The following is a 23,702-nucleotide window of genomic DNA, read 5'->3' as shown; positions in this document are numbered from 1 at the left end:
ATAAGATCTATAATAGGAATAAATACAACATTGATACCATGTTTAGTAGCAAAGTTCAGACAGATTAATACGATCACAAAACAGTTATTTTTTAAATGGTACAGACATGTCACAAACTATTTCACAGTACAGTATGTCTCTTTATTGATCAGTCTTGTGTAGTATTTCATTTTCAAAAGCATGTTTTTACAAAAGAAGGCAAGAAGTGGCTCGTGATGCTTTATCATAAATGTATAATACTGCTCTATTCAACAAAAATATAGTAATAGTGTATTTGCAGTCATTTACTATGTCTTTTTTTTACTGTGTAAGTACAGTACAAGTCCTGCTTTCAGTGTTTGCATGATAGATAATTCTTACAATATACATGTTTGAAAAATATAATTCAAAACAAATTAGTACACATTGTCACACAAAACTGTGCTCACAAAACCATGATCTAACCTGATATACCAATATGTCTAATTGCCTAGTAATGTTTTAAGTCACAATTGGATTTGCATAGCCAGAAATTCTAACTATTGGGCAGAGCATAATTTAGTTTGATTAATCTTGCTAATCATTACAAAATATCAGGAACTGTAACTCTCTATGACACTTGTCCTGTGCTCGGCACTGTTTGTTGTGGGTGCAGGTGCCAGTAGCACGCTCAGGGTACAAAGATACAACAGAAACACAAGAGTAAATATCTACTTCTTGAGGAATTTGTTTCACAGCAAAAGATGTGGATATTTAAGTGAAAGATGAGGAGAGGGAAATTACATATTTCATGGAAAATAATGGTTCAACATATTTTTTTCTTGTACATTTTCCTGCCTCGTTGTCACGGGAGCATCCTGCTGGCAGCGATATATTTGCCTTACGCTCCGATATCCAAGGAGAAGGTCACACTGCCCAGGTAGCGGTCAGTGGGGGAATCGTTGATGATGCCCTTTCCATTCAGCTTGCATTTGACTTGGATGTGAGTGTCGTACTGCACTAACCCAAAACGCACAGCCACCACCGGTGCAGAGTAGTTTGTCTGAGACAGAAGTGACACAACAGATGTTATTTCATATTTCATTACAAGTGTGGATATTCTATCCACAACGATGAAACTCTCACTCACATGTCTGAGCTTCCCATAGTATGGATAGTACTTCAGATCAAAAAAGCTTTTCGGGAAAAATTGGATTTCTCCCAAGGCTTCTGGAGGTCCTTTCTGAAAAAGGAAGATGTTGTGTTTTCTACATTTTCAGATAGGTTGCTTATCACTTTGATAATATTACATATGTGATTAATATAAGAGTGTGTTGATGATTACTGTACCTTAACTTCACAAGTCACGTTTATTGGTTTGCCCTGTCCAGGTAAATAACCAAGAATCTATTGAAAAGTAAGAACAGTAAGAAACAAACAAAATTTTCTTCAACGCCTATTTCGGTTCTATATTTTTGTTCAACGTGTCTTCAAACCGAACTCTCGTGGATGTTTGCCCGAGAAAGACTTTGGAGGTCAAAACTTTGCATAAATAAAAATGTTGGTAGTTTGTAAATGTCAGTGTGTGATCAGCCTCTCCTTTTCCATTTTATGCTTTTTTTGTGTTGATGTACACACTATCCACCTTCTTTGTTTCAACTCCAGCAAGAGAATGTCTTTAAACATAAAAAATACAAATTACAAGCAAAGGTTTTAATTCTAACTAAAATAATATGAGAATGTGATTCTGGATAAAATATCATTCAACATTCAAAAAGTAGTGCACAAGTGGTTTCATGTATGTTCATCCTCCCCCTGAAATGGCCACAAGATGTCACTCAATGAGAAAACCGTGAGCTTCAACAGTCCGGTAACACACTGTGTTCCTGCTGTTTTATGACCCTCTTTCGTTTGTACGTTTAAAAGCACACTGTTTTACGGGTTTTGGTGACTAATGCTCGTCTTACCCGGTTCATTCGAAGGAGGATGCATGGCCTTCCCTGAGAATAGCCATAGTTGGGGTCCTGCAGCCCCGAACATTCCCCCAACCAGGACCTCCTGAACTCACACGCTTTCCGCTCTGCGCTCTCCTCCAAGTCGTCCTGCATGAAGTATTTTTCCTGTGTGCAATGAATATTCTTCTTCTGCTGAGGACCATCGTTATACGCTGAAAATGGAGAGCAGGGAGAAAGAGGCAGGCGGAGGGATGAGGGGGGAGGAGAGGAAGAGGGCATAAATAAACCCTTGCAACAGCAATACCCTGCCAGACTCAGGCCTCTGATTAACAAAAGCAGGGTGAGAAAAAAAAGAATAAATTGAATAGCTGCACTCTGCCCACAAAGAGGCTTCCCTTCCCAGCATGCCCTGCAAGAATCAAATGGAAAAAGGGGACAAAGGTAGTGAAGATGAGGATTAACTCATTACATGCCCGCTTGATTTTAAACAAATTCAACAACCTCGTTTGACCCCCTCAATTTTTACGTCATCCTCCACAATCGCCACAGACTCACGTCTCAGATATTCATCCATAGACTTCGCGTACATCTTCCAGGACTTGCGATTAGAGGCGTTGAAAGCGATCTCGTGCGCATCTAGGTGTGGGGCCATCGTCATACCTGCCAGTGGAGACCCAGAGACAGTCAACTGTGCTGAGACTCAAGTAGAAGCAGGAGACTGAAGGACAGAGCAGAGAGACGAGAGGAAAGTGACAGCAGAGGATGCATGGAGTGTTTTGAGTTTGGGGTTTTATTTACCTGGTGGCATCACTCTATCATTATAGGTTGGATGGTAGGGACTAATAGACCACATGAGGCAAAACATACAGCCACCAAACATGGCTGCGAGAAACAAATAAAGTACAGCGTAGAAGAGAAGGATGAGGCCTGGAAGAGAAATGAAAAAAGAGCGATTAGGGTGAATATTTTATGATCCAGTATTTGCACAAAAGTGGCTTGCATAACAGATGCCGCATTTCTCAACAAACCTCTGATATGAGCGGAGAAGGACAATGACCCATTCATTTCCTCTTTTGCTCAGACTGAGTCTGGACTCCAGCTACTGTCTTTGATCAGGACGGTCACTAATTTGTTTAGTCATACAAAAGCACTGTCCTGCCTTCATGACTGGACTTGCAAATAACTCTAAATAACTAGTAGTTTTGGTATAAAATATACCATAGTGAGCTAGTGTGAGAACTCCGTAACAAAGAAAGCCCAAGAACAATTTTCAATTACCAGTCCATTAGCAACTAATCAAGCCAAACGTGCCCTAAATTAAATGGCTTTTGCTGTGCGGGCAATTTCACAGGGGCCTAGCTGCAGCCAGCCTTGCGTCCCTGGAGCCACAAAGGCCTTTCTGTTTGAGCTCAGTGAGAATTCTCCCAGCTGTCCTTTCACTTAGGAACACAGTGAACCTCCGGTTGCCATCGTAGTGAAGGTCTTTTGCAGCCTTAGAGGCCCGGCCAGCTCCAAGGAGCCCCAATCACCCCACTCTGGTATTGTGTCCCCTGTTACACACTCGTCTCACAGGACACACAGCACAGACTTCAACTCAGAGCCTTTCTTCATCAGACACATGGGCCCCACTCCTCTACACGTGTGCACACTGATTTTGTAGCTGAAATGAGCTCTGAGCTCGGCCCAGGATCCAGCATATCAGCTTATGCGAGTAACACACACTTCCCTTGGATATTCTCTCTACACTCAGTGGGATCATGTTTGCCATTGTGTACAGTGAAGCTGAGGGAGGGGCTCAATGGCGTCACATGGCAGCTACCCTGGAATACCAAGAGGCTGCTCCATCATCATTGACTCAACAAACTCATCCAGTTTGTCGCTTCTGCCAAGTAAAGTTGGCCTGCACCAAAGCTCAATTTGGCAGTGAGCTCTAGAGATAAAAAAAAAGAAAAAGTGAAGAGCATCTCTACGTGTTTAGCTGCATATGAGGGGCCTGAAGCATGTAAAGTTCAACAGTGAGGTCACCAAGGGTTTGGGAAAGAGGCTGTGGAGAGCATGGTAAGATGTAGAGGAATGTGATTCCTGGCCAATGCGAGGCCCGGGACAGTGGGCTCCCGCTGGGGACGCGTCCCCAGGCAGTCTGTTTTTGTCGGGCCACTCTGAATTGTCCATGCACCTATGTAAACATTGAGCATAAGGACACACACACACTCAGCACAGTGAGCAGAGTCACTGGACTGGAGAGACATTTCTAACTCCATAAACTATCTTTTAAAGACATTCAAACACTTTGTCTGCTCTTGTTGAAGACAATTCAAACTGTAAAGCATTAGACATTAGATCTGTAATAATTGGACACATGCAGTAAAAAAATGAAATACTTTTGCATTAATCCAAACGTTCCCCCATCACATCCCAACAACATAGAACTTGTCATAATCGTCAACTCACTCCAGCTCTTCCCAGAGCGACCCATGAATTCCTTGGTCTCTGCATTCCACAAGTATGTCTTAATGTCGTCTATTTTCTGGTAGAGCGTCCTCTGGGGTAGCGGCCTGCGCTTCCATCTCTCAAAGTTCAGGTCTTCCTGCTCTAGAGGCTGGTGCTCGGCCAACTCCTCCTGCTCTTCCTCCAACTCCTGGCCATGTTTGAGTATCACTTTGTGAGGCTGGTTGAAAGAAGAAGGAGAGAAAAAGCCCTCACCACACATATTCTTAACTGCTAAGTTCTGCAGTCAACCTATTTTCTTTTCAAATCGCTGCCAGAAAAAAATGGCATGCCTTCTGATCCGAGTATGACAGACGATATAAACTGCCACAGAGTGCTCTGCATATTAATGAACATCGCACTGATGGTTCTGTCCCCTGTTTCTGCAAATTATAAACCCGCTGGTGACCTCTCTGGCACTCATTGGGAGAGCTGACCTCCTCTGAGTGGACCCTCCTGCTTGGAGCAGCAGCTGCAGACAGCTGAGCTGGAGGGTCACTTTGACAGCCAGATGTTACTCACTGACTCTCAGCATCCACAAGCCAGGACACACAGATCCCAGAGGAACCACAGGACGCTTGAAAGTGTCACCAAAAAGTCACTTCATTTGGGAGAGTTTGGCTTTTAAAAGAATCTGCTGTTAAATGTTTAAAATGCATCTTGTGCCAATAAAAATGTGATTATTGAGTATATAATAACTGGGCTTTTCATAAAAATCTATCAACTCCATTGTTTGTGGGAAAGATGCCGTAATTGCTGCATGTGCTTCAGTGAATAAGGTGATCATAAAGTTATATGTTTTCTATCTAAAATCAGCACTTACAAGACTTGGTGGATGATTTTTAAGGAGCGTCTCTTCAGCTCCTCCCTCTGTGGAACTGGGCTCCATATTCTTCACAGAAGGAAAAGGCACTTGTTAAACCAATCACATCTCCCATGCCATGAACTGAAAGCGTCACATCTTTACATCTGCAATCTTGTCAAGTTTAACAACATTTGTAAAACTTTTCACAACAATGCTAAGTTATCTAAATAGCTAACTCTGCAAATAAGACACAATACATAATTATTACAGGTGCAACAAATACAATTTCATTTAAAGATCGGACATACCTGAAGTTTTCTTTGCAATAGAAACGCGTCTTAAAGTGTCGAAAGCCCTCTTGACCCCCAGAGCAAAAAAAAATAATGTTTGTCAAAAAGTGTTTGGGGATTTCATTAGAAAGTTTAAAGGCATGCAAAGGGTAGCGGGTCTGGAGAACCTCCTGCAACTAAGCTCGCATCATAGTGAATGAACGCTGGACAGAGAAAAACTGGGGGTGGGATACAAAGTGCTTTTTTTTTTGGACCTAGAGACGTTTTGGCAGCGGCGCGGACCACAGCACTGCATTCAGTACACGTACACCATCAGCCATTGTCTGCTAAGACTGAAGCAAAGCATGAATTTATAGCTTATTCCAGCACAAGACACTGTTGTCAATCATTGCCTGACTGCGCACTGTACGTGCACATAGACAGTAGTATAATTAACGTGTTTCTAAAAACGTGTTTTATATTTTATTAGTGTTATTATAATTGATCGGGCATATATTTAATATGAAACAAAAGAATCATACATGTAATAGTATTGTCATCAAGTAGGCCTATTGTCTCTGCACATGCATGCACATTGATCCCGTTGCCAACGCCAGCAGGTCCATAGACTCCTGCAGCAACTGCTTACCATAAGCTCCCCTCTGGGGAAATTCAAGTTGTCCTCATCCCTGATCCCATCTGCACGCCGGTCACGTAACGCGCTGTTACCCCATGTTAAAAGTGGGCGCTGGGGGGCTTTTTCTTCTTCTTTAACGTGAAAAGAGAAATTGCGTCATGGAAAAAACTGTTCTTTGAGATTTTCGCGGCAAAAACGTGCACTTGTGCCTGTATGCGCGTGCTTATGCGTGTGCATGTTTCAGTGGAGGCAGGACGTTTTGCAGGAAAACATTCATGAGAACATGCAACAGATTTGATGTGTGGTAATTTGATTAAACAATGGAGCAATTTGGGAAGTTCCGGTGGCTCGCTAAAGAACACTGTAGCTGCAGTGTGTTAGCGACCTAGAAAACAGTGCCTGGATCCAAAGCAGCCTTTTAGTGTGCAGGCTAATGGTCAGCCTGCACACCCCCAAAATAACTCTGTTTCCTTCTAATATACTTTTGCAAATTCCATAAGAGTTTATAATCACTCTCTATCGTCATCTTTAGAGGAACATGTTTAAATTAGACTTTGGGGCAGGGTTTTATAGGGTCTATAAAGGCCTATACAAACAGTTTCAGGCAAAGGTTGCCATGTGTGCCGATAGGATTTTAGAGATACTGAGGTCATGTCACCAAGTCTGTCACAGCAGTTGCAACCCCCTCAAAAGGTATGCAAATAGCCTATATCATTTTACACTATATAACATTCAGTTAACTAAATTCAGTATTTTCAATGAACTAAATTAATATAACAAATACAATATAATAGATAACAGTTGCTGTAATGCTATTTTCCTACATGAGGGTCTAAATAATATTAGGTCTTGAATTGATTTATTGGGTAATTGATTAAAAAAAAAAGTCGTGTTCAGAACTGTAAGCCCTCACGTCCATGAAGGCAACAGGTGTCACGTTGTTTGGTAATTCACCTGCTGCTCATTGAACGTCTGATGGCTCTTGAACGCAACGCTGTGTTTCTACCACACGATGGCGCTCGACCCTCGGCCTGAAGAGACCTGTGCCAGCTGCAACTTCTACTTTCTCCCCAACAATGACAAGGAGCTCCAAATCAATGTAAATCACATACACAGCAGTATAAAATAATTTAAACAAACCAAACTTTATTTATTTCACTTCATTTCACATTCATGTTTTTACCCCTGCTTTCAGTGAGGCGGTACCATGCTCGTGACCCCGTTACATGTACCTCTCACCTCCCATTGACGTTTTTGTTTTATTGTATTATATTTGCTCAAATATAAGAACATTTCCCAACAGTTCATTATCATTTAAATGACGGAATACTTTTTTGTATGTTAGTTACACTTATATTTAATCGGCTATCAGACATGAGCAGACATGAACATTTCGTATACAAAGCGGTTTGTGACAGAAGTAACGACCGTGATGTAAAACACTGATAATATCTTAACTCAGTTAAGTATCGTTACACTTTGAAACGACTAAGTAACGACTGTAAGAGTAGGTTTGCTTTTTTGAGTAGCTCTATGTTTGACATGCGCACACACAGCCAGCAGCAGCAGCAGCAGCAGCAGCGCCCCGCCGTCCGACACCGACACACCGCGAGGACGGAGGCCGACGGACGCATCACAGCCGCGGGGATGTGAGACAGACTGGGCTGGGCGAGGACGGAGAATGCCACACAGGAAACCGGCACAGCGTTTGCTCCCGATTGTTCCCCGCTAGCTCTACAAAAAATGTATAGAGAAATAACCAATACCGTTGAGTCGTGATTATAGGTTTTTTTTTTTCATTTGCAAGAGGGTTGTCCGGTGGATTGCGTTAAAACATCCTCCAGCCGGCATGCCTCCTGCTCAGAGCCTTCAATCCAGCAGGCTGACCCTCTCTGAAATAAGCCCGGGTAGGTGTGTGTGTGTGTGTGTGTGTGTGTGTGTGTGTGTGTGTGTGTGTGTGTGTGTGTGTGTGTGTGTGTGTGTGTGTGTGTGTGTGTGTGTGTGTGTGTGTGTGTGTGTGTGTGTGTGTGTGTGTGTGTGTGTGCAAGGTCAATGGCGTGTCTGCAGCAGGTTTGATCCATTAAATAAAAATACTGGGTTTACCACAATTTGAGGAGTGTAGCTCAGAGAGCAGTCTTTCCATTGTTCCTATACACAAAGGGTAATAATTACACCACTCACTCATATTTTTGTCGTTTAAAAAAAAGCAACGGTATGTTGTTTTGTTCCTCTCACAAAAGCAGACAAAAACACTCGTTGATCTCCGGACCGTTTTTTTCTGGCCCAGGCCGCAGCGCGTCACTGCAGGCGCGGCGACGTTAAGTAACCACAAGAGCCTGGGTGTTTGGCTCTGGTGGTCAACTGCCTGACACAGAGGTCTATGCAGGATGCTCTGCTACCACGGTGATGAAATGGATAAAGGGGTCTTTTTGTGCAGGGGTACATCTGTGAATAGATTGTCTGCATTTTAGTGCTGCCCATATTAGGTTATTCTCACTAGATAGCACTGGCTTGTTAACTGTAGCACTCAGTCTACACAGCTGATAGCAGCAGCATTCATGTGAGTTATTGTTATGTTACACAATATATAGTCTTGGATTGTTGATTGTTGAGTAAATAGAAGAAGCTTGCATGTAATTTTTTTTTAGACCTCATATTCATTGGAGGTCCATGTTTGAGAATGAAAAGTAGTCACCGACTGAAGCATCACTGGACTGGAGAGGCATAGATAGGTTGGTGGTGTAACCATACTGGAATGGTTATGTCACACTGGATCTACTTTTGTAATAGTATTTGAATAACAAAAAACATAACTAATCTTAAATCTCAAATCTCAAATAACAGTATCCATACTTGAAAGTATAGTTAACACGTCTTTAGCCATGTATGACTTTGACTTAGAGGCAGAGCACATTGATTGTTATTACTTCAACCTTATATCGACCATCAGATGACATGTTAGGTGAAAAAATTGTTGTAATTTCATATGATATTTTACCTAAAAGCCAGCATTGGATGATGTGGTCTCGGAGATTAAAACTGAAAGGATGTGGTATGATTGTAAAATCAAATACTTTTTTATTTTTATTTCAATGATGCAAAGCAGCAACATGTTTCAATTAGCTGTAATTTAACATTTGAACCAAATAAAAACAATCTACAATACACAATTACAATAAACATAATCCCAGAGGAAATGAAGTATCATCAGAATATAATTGTTACTCCCAGCCCTGCAAAATTGGAGATACATTTCTAGATCACTAATCTCAGAGGCTGTTATGCAGGCGTCATGGTGGGAAAACCTGACAGAGAACATTTGCTTTCCCTTCTCAGTGTCGTGACTTCTTCTAGATCTTCAGGTTGGAGCATCATACTTTAGTAGCAGTGACATCTTTATTGTTGCTCACCCACGCTGTGTTTAATAAAACAGAAGATACCGCGGAACATTCTGAACACAGCGGAACAAAACAGGAAGAAGTAAAACAAATAGACAAAGTAGATCAGCCAGAAGCAGATGGACCTCCATGGTTTTTATTAGAATCGTGTGTTGAATGTTGTCCTGTCCGTCCTGTTGCACTATGACATCACTGAGCCAAATTCTTAACAATATTTGTTGCAATGCCAATAGTTAATTAAACAGGATGAAAACGTATACGCTTACCATACATGCATCATATAGTACGTTGCGTGTAAAATGATTCAACCTCATTTGAGCCTATCAAAAAAGTAACACATATAAATATGTCAAGTAAAAATGGTGTATTTTGTTTTAAATTGTTTAATGTTGGCGCACAAGCCATAGATTTTTTTTATGAGCAGCATAAGAAATCGTTGTCATTTTCAGAGGTAAATACTTTTTAGAATTGGCCACTCACTGTAAATGTGAACTTGAGTCCAGTCTTGAGTCTCTGTAACTACTTCCCAGTGCATCAATGCTTGTGGTGGATTTTAGTTGCAACCTCATCCTCTGATTTCACATCACTTTACAGCTCACGTCACATCAGTAATGCTCTCTCATTTTTCTGGCAGGTTCCTTTAAGAAGAGGAAGAGGAAATCCATAATACTGACGGTGTTGCTGCTCATCGTATCCATACTCATCCTCATCTTTGGCCTGGCAGCGACCACCCGGACGCAGAACATCACAGTGGGCGGCTACTACCCAGGAGTCATTGTGAGTGCACGGTCACATCTGTGTGCCACAGCAGCAGACCTGTCAGAGTCCATAAGGACTGAGGTGTGAGTGAAGGGAGAGTGTTTCCAGCCAGCTCTTCCCGCTCCTGCCGAAACTAATTACTGAAGGTCTCTGAGGGTTGAATTTTCCCCACATTCATTATTCAGCATCACTGTCATTAGGGGCTAAGTGAGGTAAAGTATCTCAGTCCATAAATGGGTTTTATTCACAATACTCTGCTTTTAGCATTCTGCCTCAAGTAAAGAGCGACATTTCTTGGGATGCGCCTTTAAACTGTATCCTCAAATTCATCAGAGTCATAGTTAAATGTATTTCGCTTATCTATAAGATTGTAAACATGCAGAAATTCTTCCCTCATGGCATTACAGAAACACATGTTTTATCTCACTGCTTTATAATCAAATTAGATAAATGCCCTAATAGCTTTTTTTTAATTTTTTTTCAGCTGGGCCTTGGCTCTTTTCTGGGAATTATCGGCACTCATTTGATAGAGAACAAGAGGCAAATGGTAAGAGGATGTGTATTACCTCTGTGCATTGAGATCACCTTGAGTGCTTGGTGTCTCCTTATCTCTGCCCTCACAGAAAACTGTCATTAAACTGTGCATTAGTCCCAACGACCTCACGACAGCCGGTAGGCCTGATTATGTTTTTAAAGTGACAACAGAAAGAGCAGACCCGACCCAGACTGCGAGTCCCACTTGGCCTGAGGAGGTTTGTGTATCGGAGCAAGTATCACTTCAAGGGAGATGGAGCCAGAAATAGAAGTAGGGTGTAAGTTGAGGAGGACAGATGTCCACACTGGAATGTGGGCAAGGAAACTGCAGATCAGGGGAGCAGGTGGTGGGTGCCGGGCGGGAACTGTCAGGGCTGCAATGAAGAACGAGTTTGCCGTGACATCTTTTTACATCACTCAGCAAGGTTTGGATGGCTGGAATCCCACAAATGATTGAGCTATGACATGTTACGCCACTCTGCCCCTGAGATGTACGCTGTTTCTCATAAAATGTTATGACGCGGAATTTGAAGATTTATTTTAGTGGTTTGGGGTATTAGAAGCACACATTACTTACATTTTCAGTAAAGCTGAAATGATAAGTTGACCGACACAAAATGAACTCACTATTTCGATCACTTTATTCCTCTTTAAGCACAAATGCTAACAATTCACGGCTTGAAGGGTGTTTTATGATAGTAAATTACATATATTTGGATTTTGGACTGTTGCTTGGACAAAAATGACTGGGTTTAGTTTGGAAAAATATCTTTAGGGATTATTTATGAAGAGTTTAACACTCATCGGGACAATGTGAGTGTGGTTTGATCTGATTGGTTTGACAAAGCAAGTCAACACATCACGACTCAAATCCTGAACATGTGTTGTTAAATTGCTAAATTTCTTCATGTTAGCATCATAGAAATCGTTGCACAGACATAAATCCCTGTTACCTCTCCCTGTTTGATCCGTTGTGTCACCTGCACTGCCTCCCTCTAGCGAGCTAGTCTGCAGACAGGGTGCGGTGGTGTTTAATTGAATACATGCTGTCTTTTATATTGAGGAGTGTAGGGAGGAGAGTTCAGTGAATGTGTGTGTGTGTGTGTGTGTGGGGGGGGGTCAAGGGTTTTGTGTCTATAACGAGCTGGGCATCGTGCCAGCTAGGACAAACATCACCGGAGCTAGATGACAAACCACAGCCCCCTCCACCCTCATCCTCATCCTATTCCATTTAGAAGGATTCATACTCCTGCATGATGATGCTCATTGGTGTTGGAAATGTAACCCGATTCAAGTGGTGAGAGAAAGATCAAAAATCCAAATCGTGCCTGTTTAAATTGAGTTTATAGTCTCAAAATCATGATAGAGATGAGTGATGAAGCTGATGTTTTCCTTCACAGTTAGTGGCATCTATTGTCTTCATCAGTTTCGGAGTGGTGGCCGCCTTCTGCTGCGCTATTGTCGATGGAGTGTTTGCTGCGAGGCATATTGTAAGTATCACTGAGGCTTCTATTTATTTAAGCGAGCTGATCAATTATGAATATCATAACATTTATGCTCTGACATATAAAAAGCGGATTAATCAATGCCAGCTTACTATGCTCTGTCTGCATTAGACGTATAGTTAAACGTATGCCCTTCTGCAATGCCATTGCTCACATGTGGCTGTCTGTAGCAGCTGCTGCACCCGTCTCAGCGAGAGAAATATATTATGTGGTAAAGTGAGATGATTCTCTAAGACGCAAAGTACTTCAAACATTAAATAACCACTAATGCACCCTTGAAAACAATTATGCGAAAATAAGTTATGGCTGGGTGAAAAGTGAGATCAGCACCATTAGCAGGTTTTCATTTGCCACTGGCGTCAGTGAAATGGAGAATTTCTTTTCGAACTTTTTTGTGCACGGAACTTCTAAGAGGCTGCTGGCACGCAATTGAAAAAAATAGAATTAGGAATATGATGCCGTGGCAGACGGAAGAGATGAGGTTTTCTTTTTTCTGACTTACATGTATCTAAAACAAATCTGAATTTTACTTCTGAAACTGAATCACTTTATGGTGCCGAAGGACAAAATCCTTTCTTGCTTTGCCCTGAATGTACATAAATTGTTGCACAATTAAGTGCATAATAACCATAATCATAATCCGCCTTCTTGACGAGCTTTCTATGAAGTTTTGATTGATGAAGTTTGATTTCACCACTATAACCATGATTAGCATTGCTGTCATTAATCATGCAGCACTAATCACATACAAGCTCTCGTCTCGTTGCTTTTGCTTCTTCTTGTTCGTTAGTCTGGTTCAAAAGTAGACCAGTGACGAATTGTGCTGTGCAATCTATAACAAAATGTTTGTCGTACTACTGCAGGACCTCAGGCCTCTGAATGCCGGCCGCTGTGTGTATCACTCTAGTGAGAAACCTGAACGTGACGTAAGAAACACATTTTATTTACTATCTGTTTACAGAAATACTATTCCTTTCATCCTCGGTGTATGTGTTCGCCCTGAAATTGTATGGGGACGTTGTTAAGAGCCAGAATCCGACCTAAAGTCAAAGGACTACTTATTTAAAATGTTTTTTTGACCTTCAGGTGCCCTGTCAGACATCATCACGGATGTCCTGTAACCTGCGTGTGAGGGGAAGCACCTGTTACTGCTGCGACCTCTACAACTGCGGGAAGTGAGTACGCTGCGCTACGGACAAACCTCTGAATCAGCGGCTCCTTTCTTTGCTGTGCTGCTTTGATTGTTTGGATTTTTTATGTGTACCGTTGTGCCATTTTTGTGGGTGATTTTTTTTGCACTGCAACGTTGATTGTATTAGAGCAAGACTGTTTCTTTTCTTTTAACCTTTGTTTCAGAGAACATCCTCTTATGGGACTTCAGAATAAAGATGTTTTGAAAAAGTTTAGGAAATCCTCCATGATTTGGAAGTAGGTCCATTTTTTTTTCTAGAAACATATCGGCGATTAAATTATCAACTCATGTTGATAAGTGATGACTAAAGTAATTGTGTGGAGTCTTCATGATGTAATTCGCATTAGAAATGTGTTTTTAGGTTGTCATTTCCTCTCTGCATGTCCTTTTTGTGTCCTCTGTGTCTCTAGCTCTCCTCGACTCATTTATCTCTATAAATAAAAAAACATGTGTTTTTCTTCTATTGTGTCCTAAATACAAGAAAGATAAACTGAATTAGAGGCTTTTATAGCTTGACTGTATGCCGTCTCCCTCTCTGTTCCACCCACTGGTCCAGCCGTGTCGAGATGATTGGTGGCTACCACGAATACACCGATGTGAAGAGCTGCCAGGACGTGGTGCACCTCTATCACCTGCTGTGGTCCGCGACCATCCTGAACATCGTCGCCCTCTTTCTGGGCATCATCACTGCGGCAGTGCTGGGAGGCTTCAAAGACATGGTGGGTACACACTGTATGTTAACCAACAAAGAAGAGAAGACAGCTGGGCTCAAATACTGCTGAATGTTTATGAAATTATTGTGGCTTTGTACTTATGAGCAATTGTAATTCTCTGTTGTTAGCATTTATAGAAACTGATCAATATTCTTCATGTCTTTGTAAGATTCCCTCTGCTGCCTTAGAGAGTACATCTGAACCAGAGGCTATCACAGCTCCAGTCCTCTCACAGGCTCGTCCACCCACCACCACCATCAACTCATATTACAACGCTGCCCCCTGCCTGCCGCCTTACACCGCTTACGACCTGCAGGTGAAGGGCCCATACAAATCTGCAGAGCTTGGTCTGCATCAGTTATGGATTTATTATTTGTTTCATCAGTGACGTCCAGTTCAGCTCAAGTGTTTCATTCAACAGTTCGTTTTTTTGAAGAGCAGAATACTCGTGAAAGTAATCAGGCAATATTATGTTGTGAAAAGGCCTTTAACTTCAGAATGAACTCGAACCGGGCTCAACGTTTCAATGCCTGCAGTCAATAGTCTCTTGAGCTCTTATGCTTTCTAGTAATCTGTTGGAGTTCTTCTCTCACTGTCAACATCAAGATCATCTAAATAGGGTGGTACATTTCTGCAGCAAAATGAAACAGTTGATAAAGAAAGCAGTTTCAGATTAAGATAACTAATTGACGTAAAGAATCTTTCACAACCTCTGCTATCGCTCTAAACACTTTGAGAAAGACGGCCTGATCTTATATCAGCGATCAAATTCTGTGCTCTATGTTTTTTGTTTATTTATAGTTGTACTAATCTATATTTTTATAGGGGGATAAAATAAGTGATTGATTGATTGACTATTCAATCACTGAAACCAAAGTCGTAACCTTCTCCTCAATGTTGTGTCTTCCCTTCAGGGCTCCCTGTTCCCCGACTCCTCGGGTCTTTCCGATGACTCCCAGTCTGGAGCCAGCCACCTGTGGCCCACTATGATCCCTCCCCGCTACTCTCCTCCTCACAACCATCCCGACGAGAAGCCTCCACCGTACAGCCCGTAATGCGGCTGCGAGCAAAGACGGCGCCTGAAACATTATCCAGTGTTTTCAGATGCTGACTGAGTGGTTTGAATGCACAATTCCTCTGAGCTTTTCCTCACAATCTTTGAGAACTGTGTTGAAGAAAAGGTTGTGAGGAAGAGGACGACGACCGCAGAGAGCGTTTGCCTCCCTGGGCACCACTCACACTCATGCCTGCACTGTGTGTGCATCTACACATCAAGAGAGACACCCGGTTCAAAGCCAGAACTGTTTACACATCTATCTGCCTTAACGCAAACGGGCTTCCAGCGCTGCAGCTCTTGGTCTCCTGGACTTATTCTGTACGACGTCAACAACTCTCCTCCAGCTCATGCTTTATGTTTACCTCTCTTCAGTTCTCACTGTAAATGCTTCATGCCTCGAGCGGCAGACGATGATGATCCTCACTGTTTGCACTGTGAGGATCAGGACTGGTGCTCACAGCTACGACCTTCCTGTGAGTTCGAACCCCAGTTAAATAAAAGCGTTGCCGTCTCCACCGAATCTGAATGAGCTAGAAAATTAATAACTGTAGTTGTAGGCCAAAGCGAACGTTTCCATAGCGGTTTAGCAAGCAAAGTAGACTGTAATGGAGGTATTACATGCTTGTAATGTATGTAGCAGTATGCTAAACAGATGCTCCTTTAGCAGTTAAGACTAAGGTGTATGAACAGATCATGGTGTCTATTTATCTTTGCAGAGCAATGCTTTGGAAGAAATAAGTTATTCTGCAGTAGATGTTATGGAAGGACGGTTAAGTTAACTTGCACTTCAAACCCTATTTATTGTCTTTTCACTAAAAGCTGCCATGCCGGTACACATATATGGTCTCTGTCTTTGTAAGTAGTCGTAATATCACATCTGAGTTGAAATGTGTTGTCTGTCAGGCCGAGCGTGGACAGTCGGTGCTGGATTCACTGACATGAGATGGCAGATCATGAGGAGTCGAAAGTACTGTTGATCACTGAGGAAGAGTGAAGAAGAGCAAACTTCCGTCCATGAGACGGGTCTCCGTCAGCTTTAATCACTGCTTTTTATCATTTAAACCACACATTCTCAGGGGCTGATTCTCAGTTCCTTTTTTTCTTGCCATTAAAAGAATGTTTTGTGTAATTCAAAAGAGTGTTACATCTTATTCAAGGGAGCAACACCACGATCGCTTTGAGTCGGACCGAAACATGTCAACAACTAAAGGAGGCCATGAAGCTCTGCAGACGTTCAGTGGCCAGAGCACGATCCCGACAGACCTCAGTGGTCACAACTTTTCCTGTAGCGCCGTCGTGAGGTCACGGGGTCGACATTTTTGGTCGGAAGAAATTCCTCATTTGATGGATTGCCATGACATTTGGTGTAGATGTCCCCCTCTAAAGATAAAACTAGTAATTTTGATGACCCCCATAACTTTTCACATGGCCTATCATGTCGTCAATTCTTTACCAAATACCTGAAAAACTCAGTCTCAGCTCTATTTTATGTATAGTGCTAATTAGCAAATGTCAGCATGCTAAGTTGCTGAATGAATATGGTGACAGGGGTAAACATCATACCTGCTAACATCAGCACGTTGGCTCAAAGCCCGCCGTTCTTAAGTACATTACACTTCATTTAGCTGACGCTTTCACCCAAAGCAACTTACATTTTTGCTCTATACACCGTATGGGGTCTTGGTCAAGGACACATTGACGTGGACTAGCGGAGCCGAGGCTCAAACCACCGACCCTATGATTGAAAGACGGGCATGCTAACCCCACTTAGCCACAGTACCCCAGTACAACCTCACAGAGCCAATAGAAAGGCTGTGGCTAAATTTCATCTGCGAAACCCGCATTATTTAACCCACAGACAAGTTTTTCCATTGCACTGAACATAAATATATACGCATGTCTCACTACACTAGTGAGTTCAACTCTCACATCTGGTCCAGACAGGATTTCATGTAAGGTTCTCAGACTGGAGAAGGTATATCACAGCACAGTAACTAAAATCACAGATGTTTAAATGCTGGTGGTGCAAGACAATTAAGTAAAAATAGTAAAAGAATAATTTATTTACCATCAGGGAACCCTCGTTACTAAGTGACAAAAAAAAGAACATTTAGTTAAATGCCAACAGAACAGAGAATTTAATAACTATTTCATGTTGTATACTGCTATAAACCTAATAAATACACCTGAAACAAACACAAAATTAGATTAAAAGAAATATACTGTACACCAGACATCAATGTTAATATGTTAATTATAAACTAATTTTGCATTATTTTATTGAATGACACAAAGCAGAATAGATTCCCATGTTAACACTACTTTTTTTTTTTACTCATATTGCATAATTACTACATTTTGACACAATGGAAAAGAGTAAAAAAGTAAAAATATTACAGAAAAATCTTCTGCCTGATCCAACACCAAGTGCTTTATGTACGGATTGAAATCACTCAATTGATGTCAAACCTATCATTACATTTAGGCTAGTCTCTATGGAGGATTTTGGCATTGAAATATATTAAAAATAAAAGGAAACATAATAAGTCTAGGAAATAAAAATGTACAATTATGAAAATAAAACAGGTGTTTAAATCAAGAAAAAAGTAAGCCATAATTTGTTTTCCAGCCACTGAAAAATTAAATAACCATTGTATATCTTCCCTTCCACAATACCCAGATGTGGAATTGCAAACAATACACACACACACATACATACACACACACACACACAAAATGAAAAGTTCCATCTAAATCATGACCAATGCATCCGGTAATAATAGATTAAAAATTTGAGCAACAGTGTTTCATTTCATTACGGGTCATATCGTATTTTATACAAATCTTTTGAAACCACAAAATGCATTATAATGTTTCCGGAGAACAGCAGGTCGCCCAGTTACAAAAATCATCTCTCAATGATTCACATTCTTAAATAGGCAAACTTAATTTACCTGTATGTAGAAGATGATAAAAGTAAAGTTTAAGTTTATGTCGATATAACTTGCGCCACACTTTTTATTACAGCTGGTGAGTCTTCTTACATGGATTTTTTTATCTTCCACATAAACTAATTGTTTTCCTTTATCATATTACTGGGCGGTAACCACGTCCATACGTTTTTGTTAATGTGACTATCATTTCTTCCAATGATACAAAAAGATCGAGACTATTACACAAGCAGAGCAACATGAGTAACGGTATGGTCACATTACGCTTTCGCTCTGCAACTATTCGCTGCGTCTCTCTTTCCCTTCAACTCCAGACGGCATGACTACGACATTCAAGCAATCTCTAGCTTGCTCTGGCCGACTCAACATTATTCTAGCGTGCATCATCACTGAGTTTAGTACAATATTACACCAGAAAAAAAGTAATTGAAAGGGAATGCTAATGTGACCGTACGTTAAGCTGACTATTAAGAATTACAGGAGAATATTGTTGACATGGAACCAAGGAGGAAATAGGAGGGGGAGGCACCTCAAAGGCACAGGTAATGAGGCAGCGAGGGCTGCTCAGTAGGTCTCTGGTATAACAAAGTCAAACTCCGTGGCTCCCGGTTGAGGACTGTTGATGGTCGACGCCTGTCGGGCGCGAGCATCCGGCGGCATGTGAGCGTCAGGCTCAATAAAGATGTCGTCCCAGTTCAACATCCTGGTCTGAGTGGAGGAGTGGACCTCTTCGCCGACGGAGGTTATGTGATGCACGCTGCCGTCCTCCGATATGACGGGGACTCCCTCCCCGTCGGTGCTCCACGAGTACGGCTTCATCTGCACAGTTTTACACGGCAGGAGCCGGTATACGTTGTTGTCCGTCTCATCTTTCTCTTTCCTCCCACTGGGATCCTGGTTGTGGGCCTGCTTGCAGTGGGTTGACAGCAGCTGGTAGTTCATGAACATTTCATTGCACACCAAGCACTGGTACCTCCTCTCTCCCGTGTGATGGATTTCATGTTTAGTTCTGTACTCGGCGAGCGCAAAGACCTTGTTGCAGTAGTGACACGGATACTTCTTTTCCCACGAGTGGATGTTGAAGTGACGACGGAGACTCGTCAGACAAACGTAGGGGCGCTTGCAGACGACGCACACGTAGAAAGTCTTCCCATCCATGATGAGCTCATAGTGATCCTCAAGCTCCATCTTGGTCTTCTTCTTGTTCGGCCCACCCAAGGGTGAGGTGGGGGGTTTATCCAGGGGTTTCAAAGGCGTAGCCATCAATGACCTCTTCCCTTTAATGGCTTTAGAGCCCCCTTCGCCTGGATCTTCCTTCACTGGGACAATGTCGTACGTGTTTTCTCCAATATTCGCATACACTTTACAGCCTGATGAAATTGAATCAATCTCTGTGGTTGTATTGAGCGTCACTGTCTTTTTCGCTGCCATGACTGATTTGGGACTGTTAGTTTGATTTGCTTGGTTAGACAAATCTACGAGCTTTAATTTGAAATCCCCTTGCTGAGAAGAAGCAGAAATCTGCTTCTTGTGGACTCCCATTAGCGCGCTGTTTTCAGAGGACTGAGAGGCACTTGAGGACTCAGGGGTGACATTGCTTGACCTGGCTGGCGTTGTTGGAGCACTCTGGCCTCTGGCCGGGGACGATGAGTTATTGGAGCTGCTGTCTGGACTGTTCAGAGGGATGATTTTGGGGATGCTGGGGATTGGACCGCTGATTTTGGGGATACTGGGGATTGGACCACTGATGCTGGGAGGCTTTGCAGGACTAGTTTTCAAGGAGGTCTGGGCTTTCTCGGCTTTCTCGGCTTTCTCTTTCGCAGCTGTATTATTTGATTCTTCATTTTGCGTTGATGCTGCTTTTCCTGAATCTGCTGTATCCACATCAATTACCTCACCAGATTTGGCTTTTTGATTGGCTGCTCTGCTTTCAGCGTCCGTCTGTGAGACAAACATAACATCACTGTCCGAGTCCGAGTCGTTGCCCGCCTGCTTGCTTGTCTGATTGAATTCCTCGGAAGATATTGAGAAAGACTCCGAGATGATGGGCATCATTTCTGTGGATGTGTCACTTTTGCTCCCAGTCTCCTTTGACAAACCAGGCAGACCCTTAACTTGTGATAACGGTGACCCCAAGTTTGCAATGAACTTGACTCCAAGTATCTGTCCAGCATTGATGAGCTCCTCAAGCATGTCGGAGCGGACACGGAAGATCTTGGCACTGTAGATGTAATTGAGAATCTCTTCAAAAATTTCCGCTTTGATGAAGTTTAACTCTATCACTTGTCCAGCTACACTGAAGAGCTGGTGGAAATATGTACTTGAAGCAGACAGGATTGTTTTGTGCGCTCGGAATTTCTTGTCCTGTATGATAATGGTGACGTCACAAAATAATCCATGATTTCGCTGTTCGTTCATTGACTTCAGCACAGCTGCTGAATACTGCGTGTCGGTTGCCGATATCAGCTTTAGACTTGGCATGGCTGTAGAGAGAAAAAAAAACAAATGATGATCACATTTATGAATCCAAAAGAAAAGGCAGAAGATTATATCATGATGACATGCCGTATACAATTATGCAGCGAAGGTTTTGGCTCAAGTTCTGTTTGGGTCATTAACACATCCTGCTTTTCCAAGTCCAGTTTCTAAGTCAACTATCTTTCGACAGCCAAGCATTCAATAGGTGAACAATCCAGACAGTTTGTTCAACCCCCTTTTTTTTTTTTAAACAATACTTTAGTTACACCCAGTTTCCAGTGGTCTGAGAGTCATAGACAGACATGTTTGTTTTTGTTGAACTCGTCTTAAAGATGGGTTGACTTGTGGGCATTTTATTTTGAGAAGCTGTTGTATTGTAGTGAATTCTACTTTTTAGAGTACATTGTTTTTAGTGTGCTCCAGTCCAGATGAGCTCAAATGTTCTGTAACCTGTCAGTCAACATAGTCCCACGATTACAATAAATATGCACGTATTTATTAGAACAAAAGGGCCGTGTCTTAGTCACAGTATGCATTTTAACCTCACTGTTTGTAGTCGTGCTAGGCATCGCAATTTAGTCAGGCAACAAAAACAATAACGTCCCCTTAGCCCCACGTTAGCTTACGTTACACGTCAGTTTAACAAAGTTGTGGACACAAGCTTTAGGATTAGTCTCGCATGACAACGCGCACGTGCAAAACTACGTTTATTGGGCTTTAACGGGGACATTCGCTACATTGATCAACCCTTCATTCACGCAATCGATCCGTTTACAAAGATCCGATAGGTAACGGTCGAGCTAACAAAGGTAACGCTGTGCTTCCTCCTCACTTCCTGCTCTGCAAGAGGCGCGGCCTACCGCTTAGCTTCCCGCTAGCTTCAAACACAACACCTCGACGGACGCGTGGACTCGTGTTCCTTTAAACAGCCACACATAAAACCGACTTCCGTTTACCTGCAACCCCAGGTGTTCGCTGCCGAGACTGCGCGGCACCACTAACACCGTCTGTAGTTTCGTGGCCACAGACAACAGGCGAACAACAGACAACTTCCCCTGCAGCGCGCGCTCGAGCCTCGTCGGTCGAGCCGCCACAAGGAGTCGCCGTCGTGTCGGATTAACAAGCGCACAGTTCAACCTTGATATCATCACAAGATGTACAACAACAACAACACGTCGGTGTAGTCATGTTGGCGGCAATGCACAATGTAAACGAGTCGTTAATTCAGCAGGGGGAAAAACGGGTTAGTTCGCCAACGGTTATCTGTTTCCGCATCGGGATGAGCGGAGAGATGACTGCCGGTTCATTGCCTTCAAAATAAAAGCGTAGACTCACTACACGTTAAATACAAAGTAAATCAAACAGACCTGGGTCGATCGCTTTAGGTTCAGGTTCTGTCGCCGCGGTCCATTTGGAGTTGTTGAAGTCTGCATGAAGCTCGTCGGACATGGTCTTCCTGCTCCGTCCTTTGTATTTATCATACTTTCCCGCGTGTTTTGCGAAGTAATGCCGCTTCAGAATCGACCCCTTGAACAACACTTTCTGCCTGCAGATGAGGCATGTGGCGGTCACATCCAACTCCGTGAAAAAGAACTCCATTGCCAGAGCCTCGTCAATTTGATTACACACTGGCTTCACCAGTTTGCCGGTATTAGACGGCATCTTGCTTGTTCTGAGTTGTTCTGTCGCGCGACTCTGACCGTACCAAAACACGGACTACTTAACCGAGAGTACCGATGTTGTTGTGTAGCATAACAAACTCCTTTCCTCCGTTTGCTTGGTGGTTGCTCGGTTAAGAGTCCACACAGACCACATTGATTTGAACTTCCGGTGTTGTGCCTGCCCTCCGAGGTCTTCATGCGTCGCTTCATCTTCTTCTTTAAGGTTTATTGGCGGTTGGCAAACAACTGTTTGGTGCATTACCGCCACCAACTGGTATGGAGGGTGGATCAGGATGTCTAACATTTGCCCTATCAACACATAACAAAAACAACCAACAACGAAGATAAAAATAAACGTGATTCAATAACACAAAACTCTGTTATTTGTCATGACTAAATAATTGTTTTTAAAAACACAAATTATTCCTAATACTAAATATTGTTTCTACAGCAGCAAAACAGAAAAGTAATGATATAAAGTAATTAATAGCTCATTGGAAACCAATCTAAAATGGTAATTATATAAATAACATTCCTGAGTAAAGTTGATAAATGATAATCAATAAAGAAGAAAACCGACATCTGATAGTATCAATCATTATTTCTATTCTCTGTCCTAACTGCTTTGTCTTTTACACTAAGAAACATATTATATTCAATTCATACCAATTGATTATGTTAAATGTTCCACACTGTTCTTTTGATGGAATGGTAATAGTCTGTAACACTTTACTTTTAGTGTCGTATATGAATATACTGCTATACAAGCAAATAAAGAGTGTTGTAGCTGTTCTTTGATGTGGAAAAGACATATGACATGATGTGGAAGGAGGGACTAGATATCATGGTTGTTAGGGGTAAAGTATATCATTATGTTATGGATATTTTATTTGGCCATGCTATCCGAGTCGTGTTGGGACTGTTTATATATATAGATATATAATATATATATATATATATATATATATATATATATATATATATATATATATATATATATATATATATATTATATATATAACCCTAACCCTAACCCTATTATATATATATATATACATATATATATATATATATATATATATATATATATATATATATATATATATATATATATCCTATATATATATATATATATCAATATAGAGATATTGGTATGTCACGTTTTGCTGATGTTGGTTCAATTTGGAAAAAGGGTTAGGTATGTAAAGCATATTGTGGGAAAAATTGAGGAGGCTATTATAGAAACTGAAAACTGGTCTCTGACATGGAGGTTAAAGTTATCAGTAGAAAACAAAAAGATAGGAGAATATGTTAATTTAAAATGATATAGCCAAGGAGTAGAA

The 23,702-nt window shown here is 41.8% G+C and overlaps 3 protein-coding genes across 3 annotated transcripts; 1 reads left to right on the top strand and 2 right to left on the bottom strand.

Annotated features, from left to right (window-relative positions):
- Positions 1-6,141, bottom strand: atp1b4 (ATPase Na+/K+ transporting subunit beta 4). The gene is made up of 9 exons (XM_079229176.1): positions 6,124-6,141; positions 5,224-5,292; positions 4,365-4,581; positions 2,712-2,840; positions 2,469-2,573; positions 1,926-2,125; positions 1,309-1,365; positions 1,109-1,201; positions 1-1,021 (listed from the first exon to the last, which is right to left on the bottom strand). The coding sequence occupies exons 1-9, from the start codon at positions 6,124-6,126 to the stop codon at positions 860-862; spliced, it is 1,035 nt and encodes a 344-aa protein (XP_079085302.1). The 5' UTR covers positions 6,127-6,141; the 3' UTR covers positions 1-859.
- A 1,819-nt stretch (positions 6,142-7,960) lies between these two features.
- tmem255a (transmembrane protein 255A) lies at positions 7,961-15,267 on the top strand (the record flags this gene model as incomplete). Its single annotated transcript, XM_079228456.1, has 10 exons — positions 7,961-8,018; positions 10,144-10,286; positions 10,753-10,815; positions 12,203-12,292; positions 13,171-13,233; positions 13,394-13,482; positions 13,664-13,735; positions 14,056-14,218; positions 14,382-14,528; positions 15,127-15,267. 10 exons carry the CDS (start codon positions 7,961-7,963, stop codon positions 15,265-15,267), a joined length of 1,029 nt encoding a protein of 342 aa, XP_079084582.1.
- Positions 15,268-18,784: 3,517 nt separating this feature from the next.
- On the bottom strand, positions 18,785-20,701 carry zbtb33 (zinc finger and BTB domain containing 33; the record flags this gene model as incomplete). Its single annotated transcript, XM_079228977.1, has 1 exon — positions 18,785-20,701. The coding sequence occupies one exon, from the start codon at positions 20,699-20,701 to the stop codon at positions 18,785-18,787; it is 1,917 nt and encodes a 638-aa protein (XP_079085103.1).
- Positions 20,702-23,702: the final 3,001 nt, after the last annotated feature.

This window comes from Taurulus bubalis (assembly GCF_910589615.1).
Source record: "Taurulus bubalis genome assembly, chromosome: 13".
Taxonomy (NCBI): domain Eukaryota; kingdom Metazoa; phylum Chordata; class Actinopteri; order Perciformes; family Cottidae; genus Taurulus; species Taurulus bubalis.
Note: the sequence above shows the minus strand (reverse complement) of the source record. Positions and strands in the feature narration are given on the sequence as shown.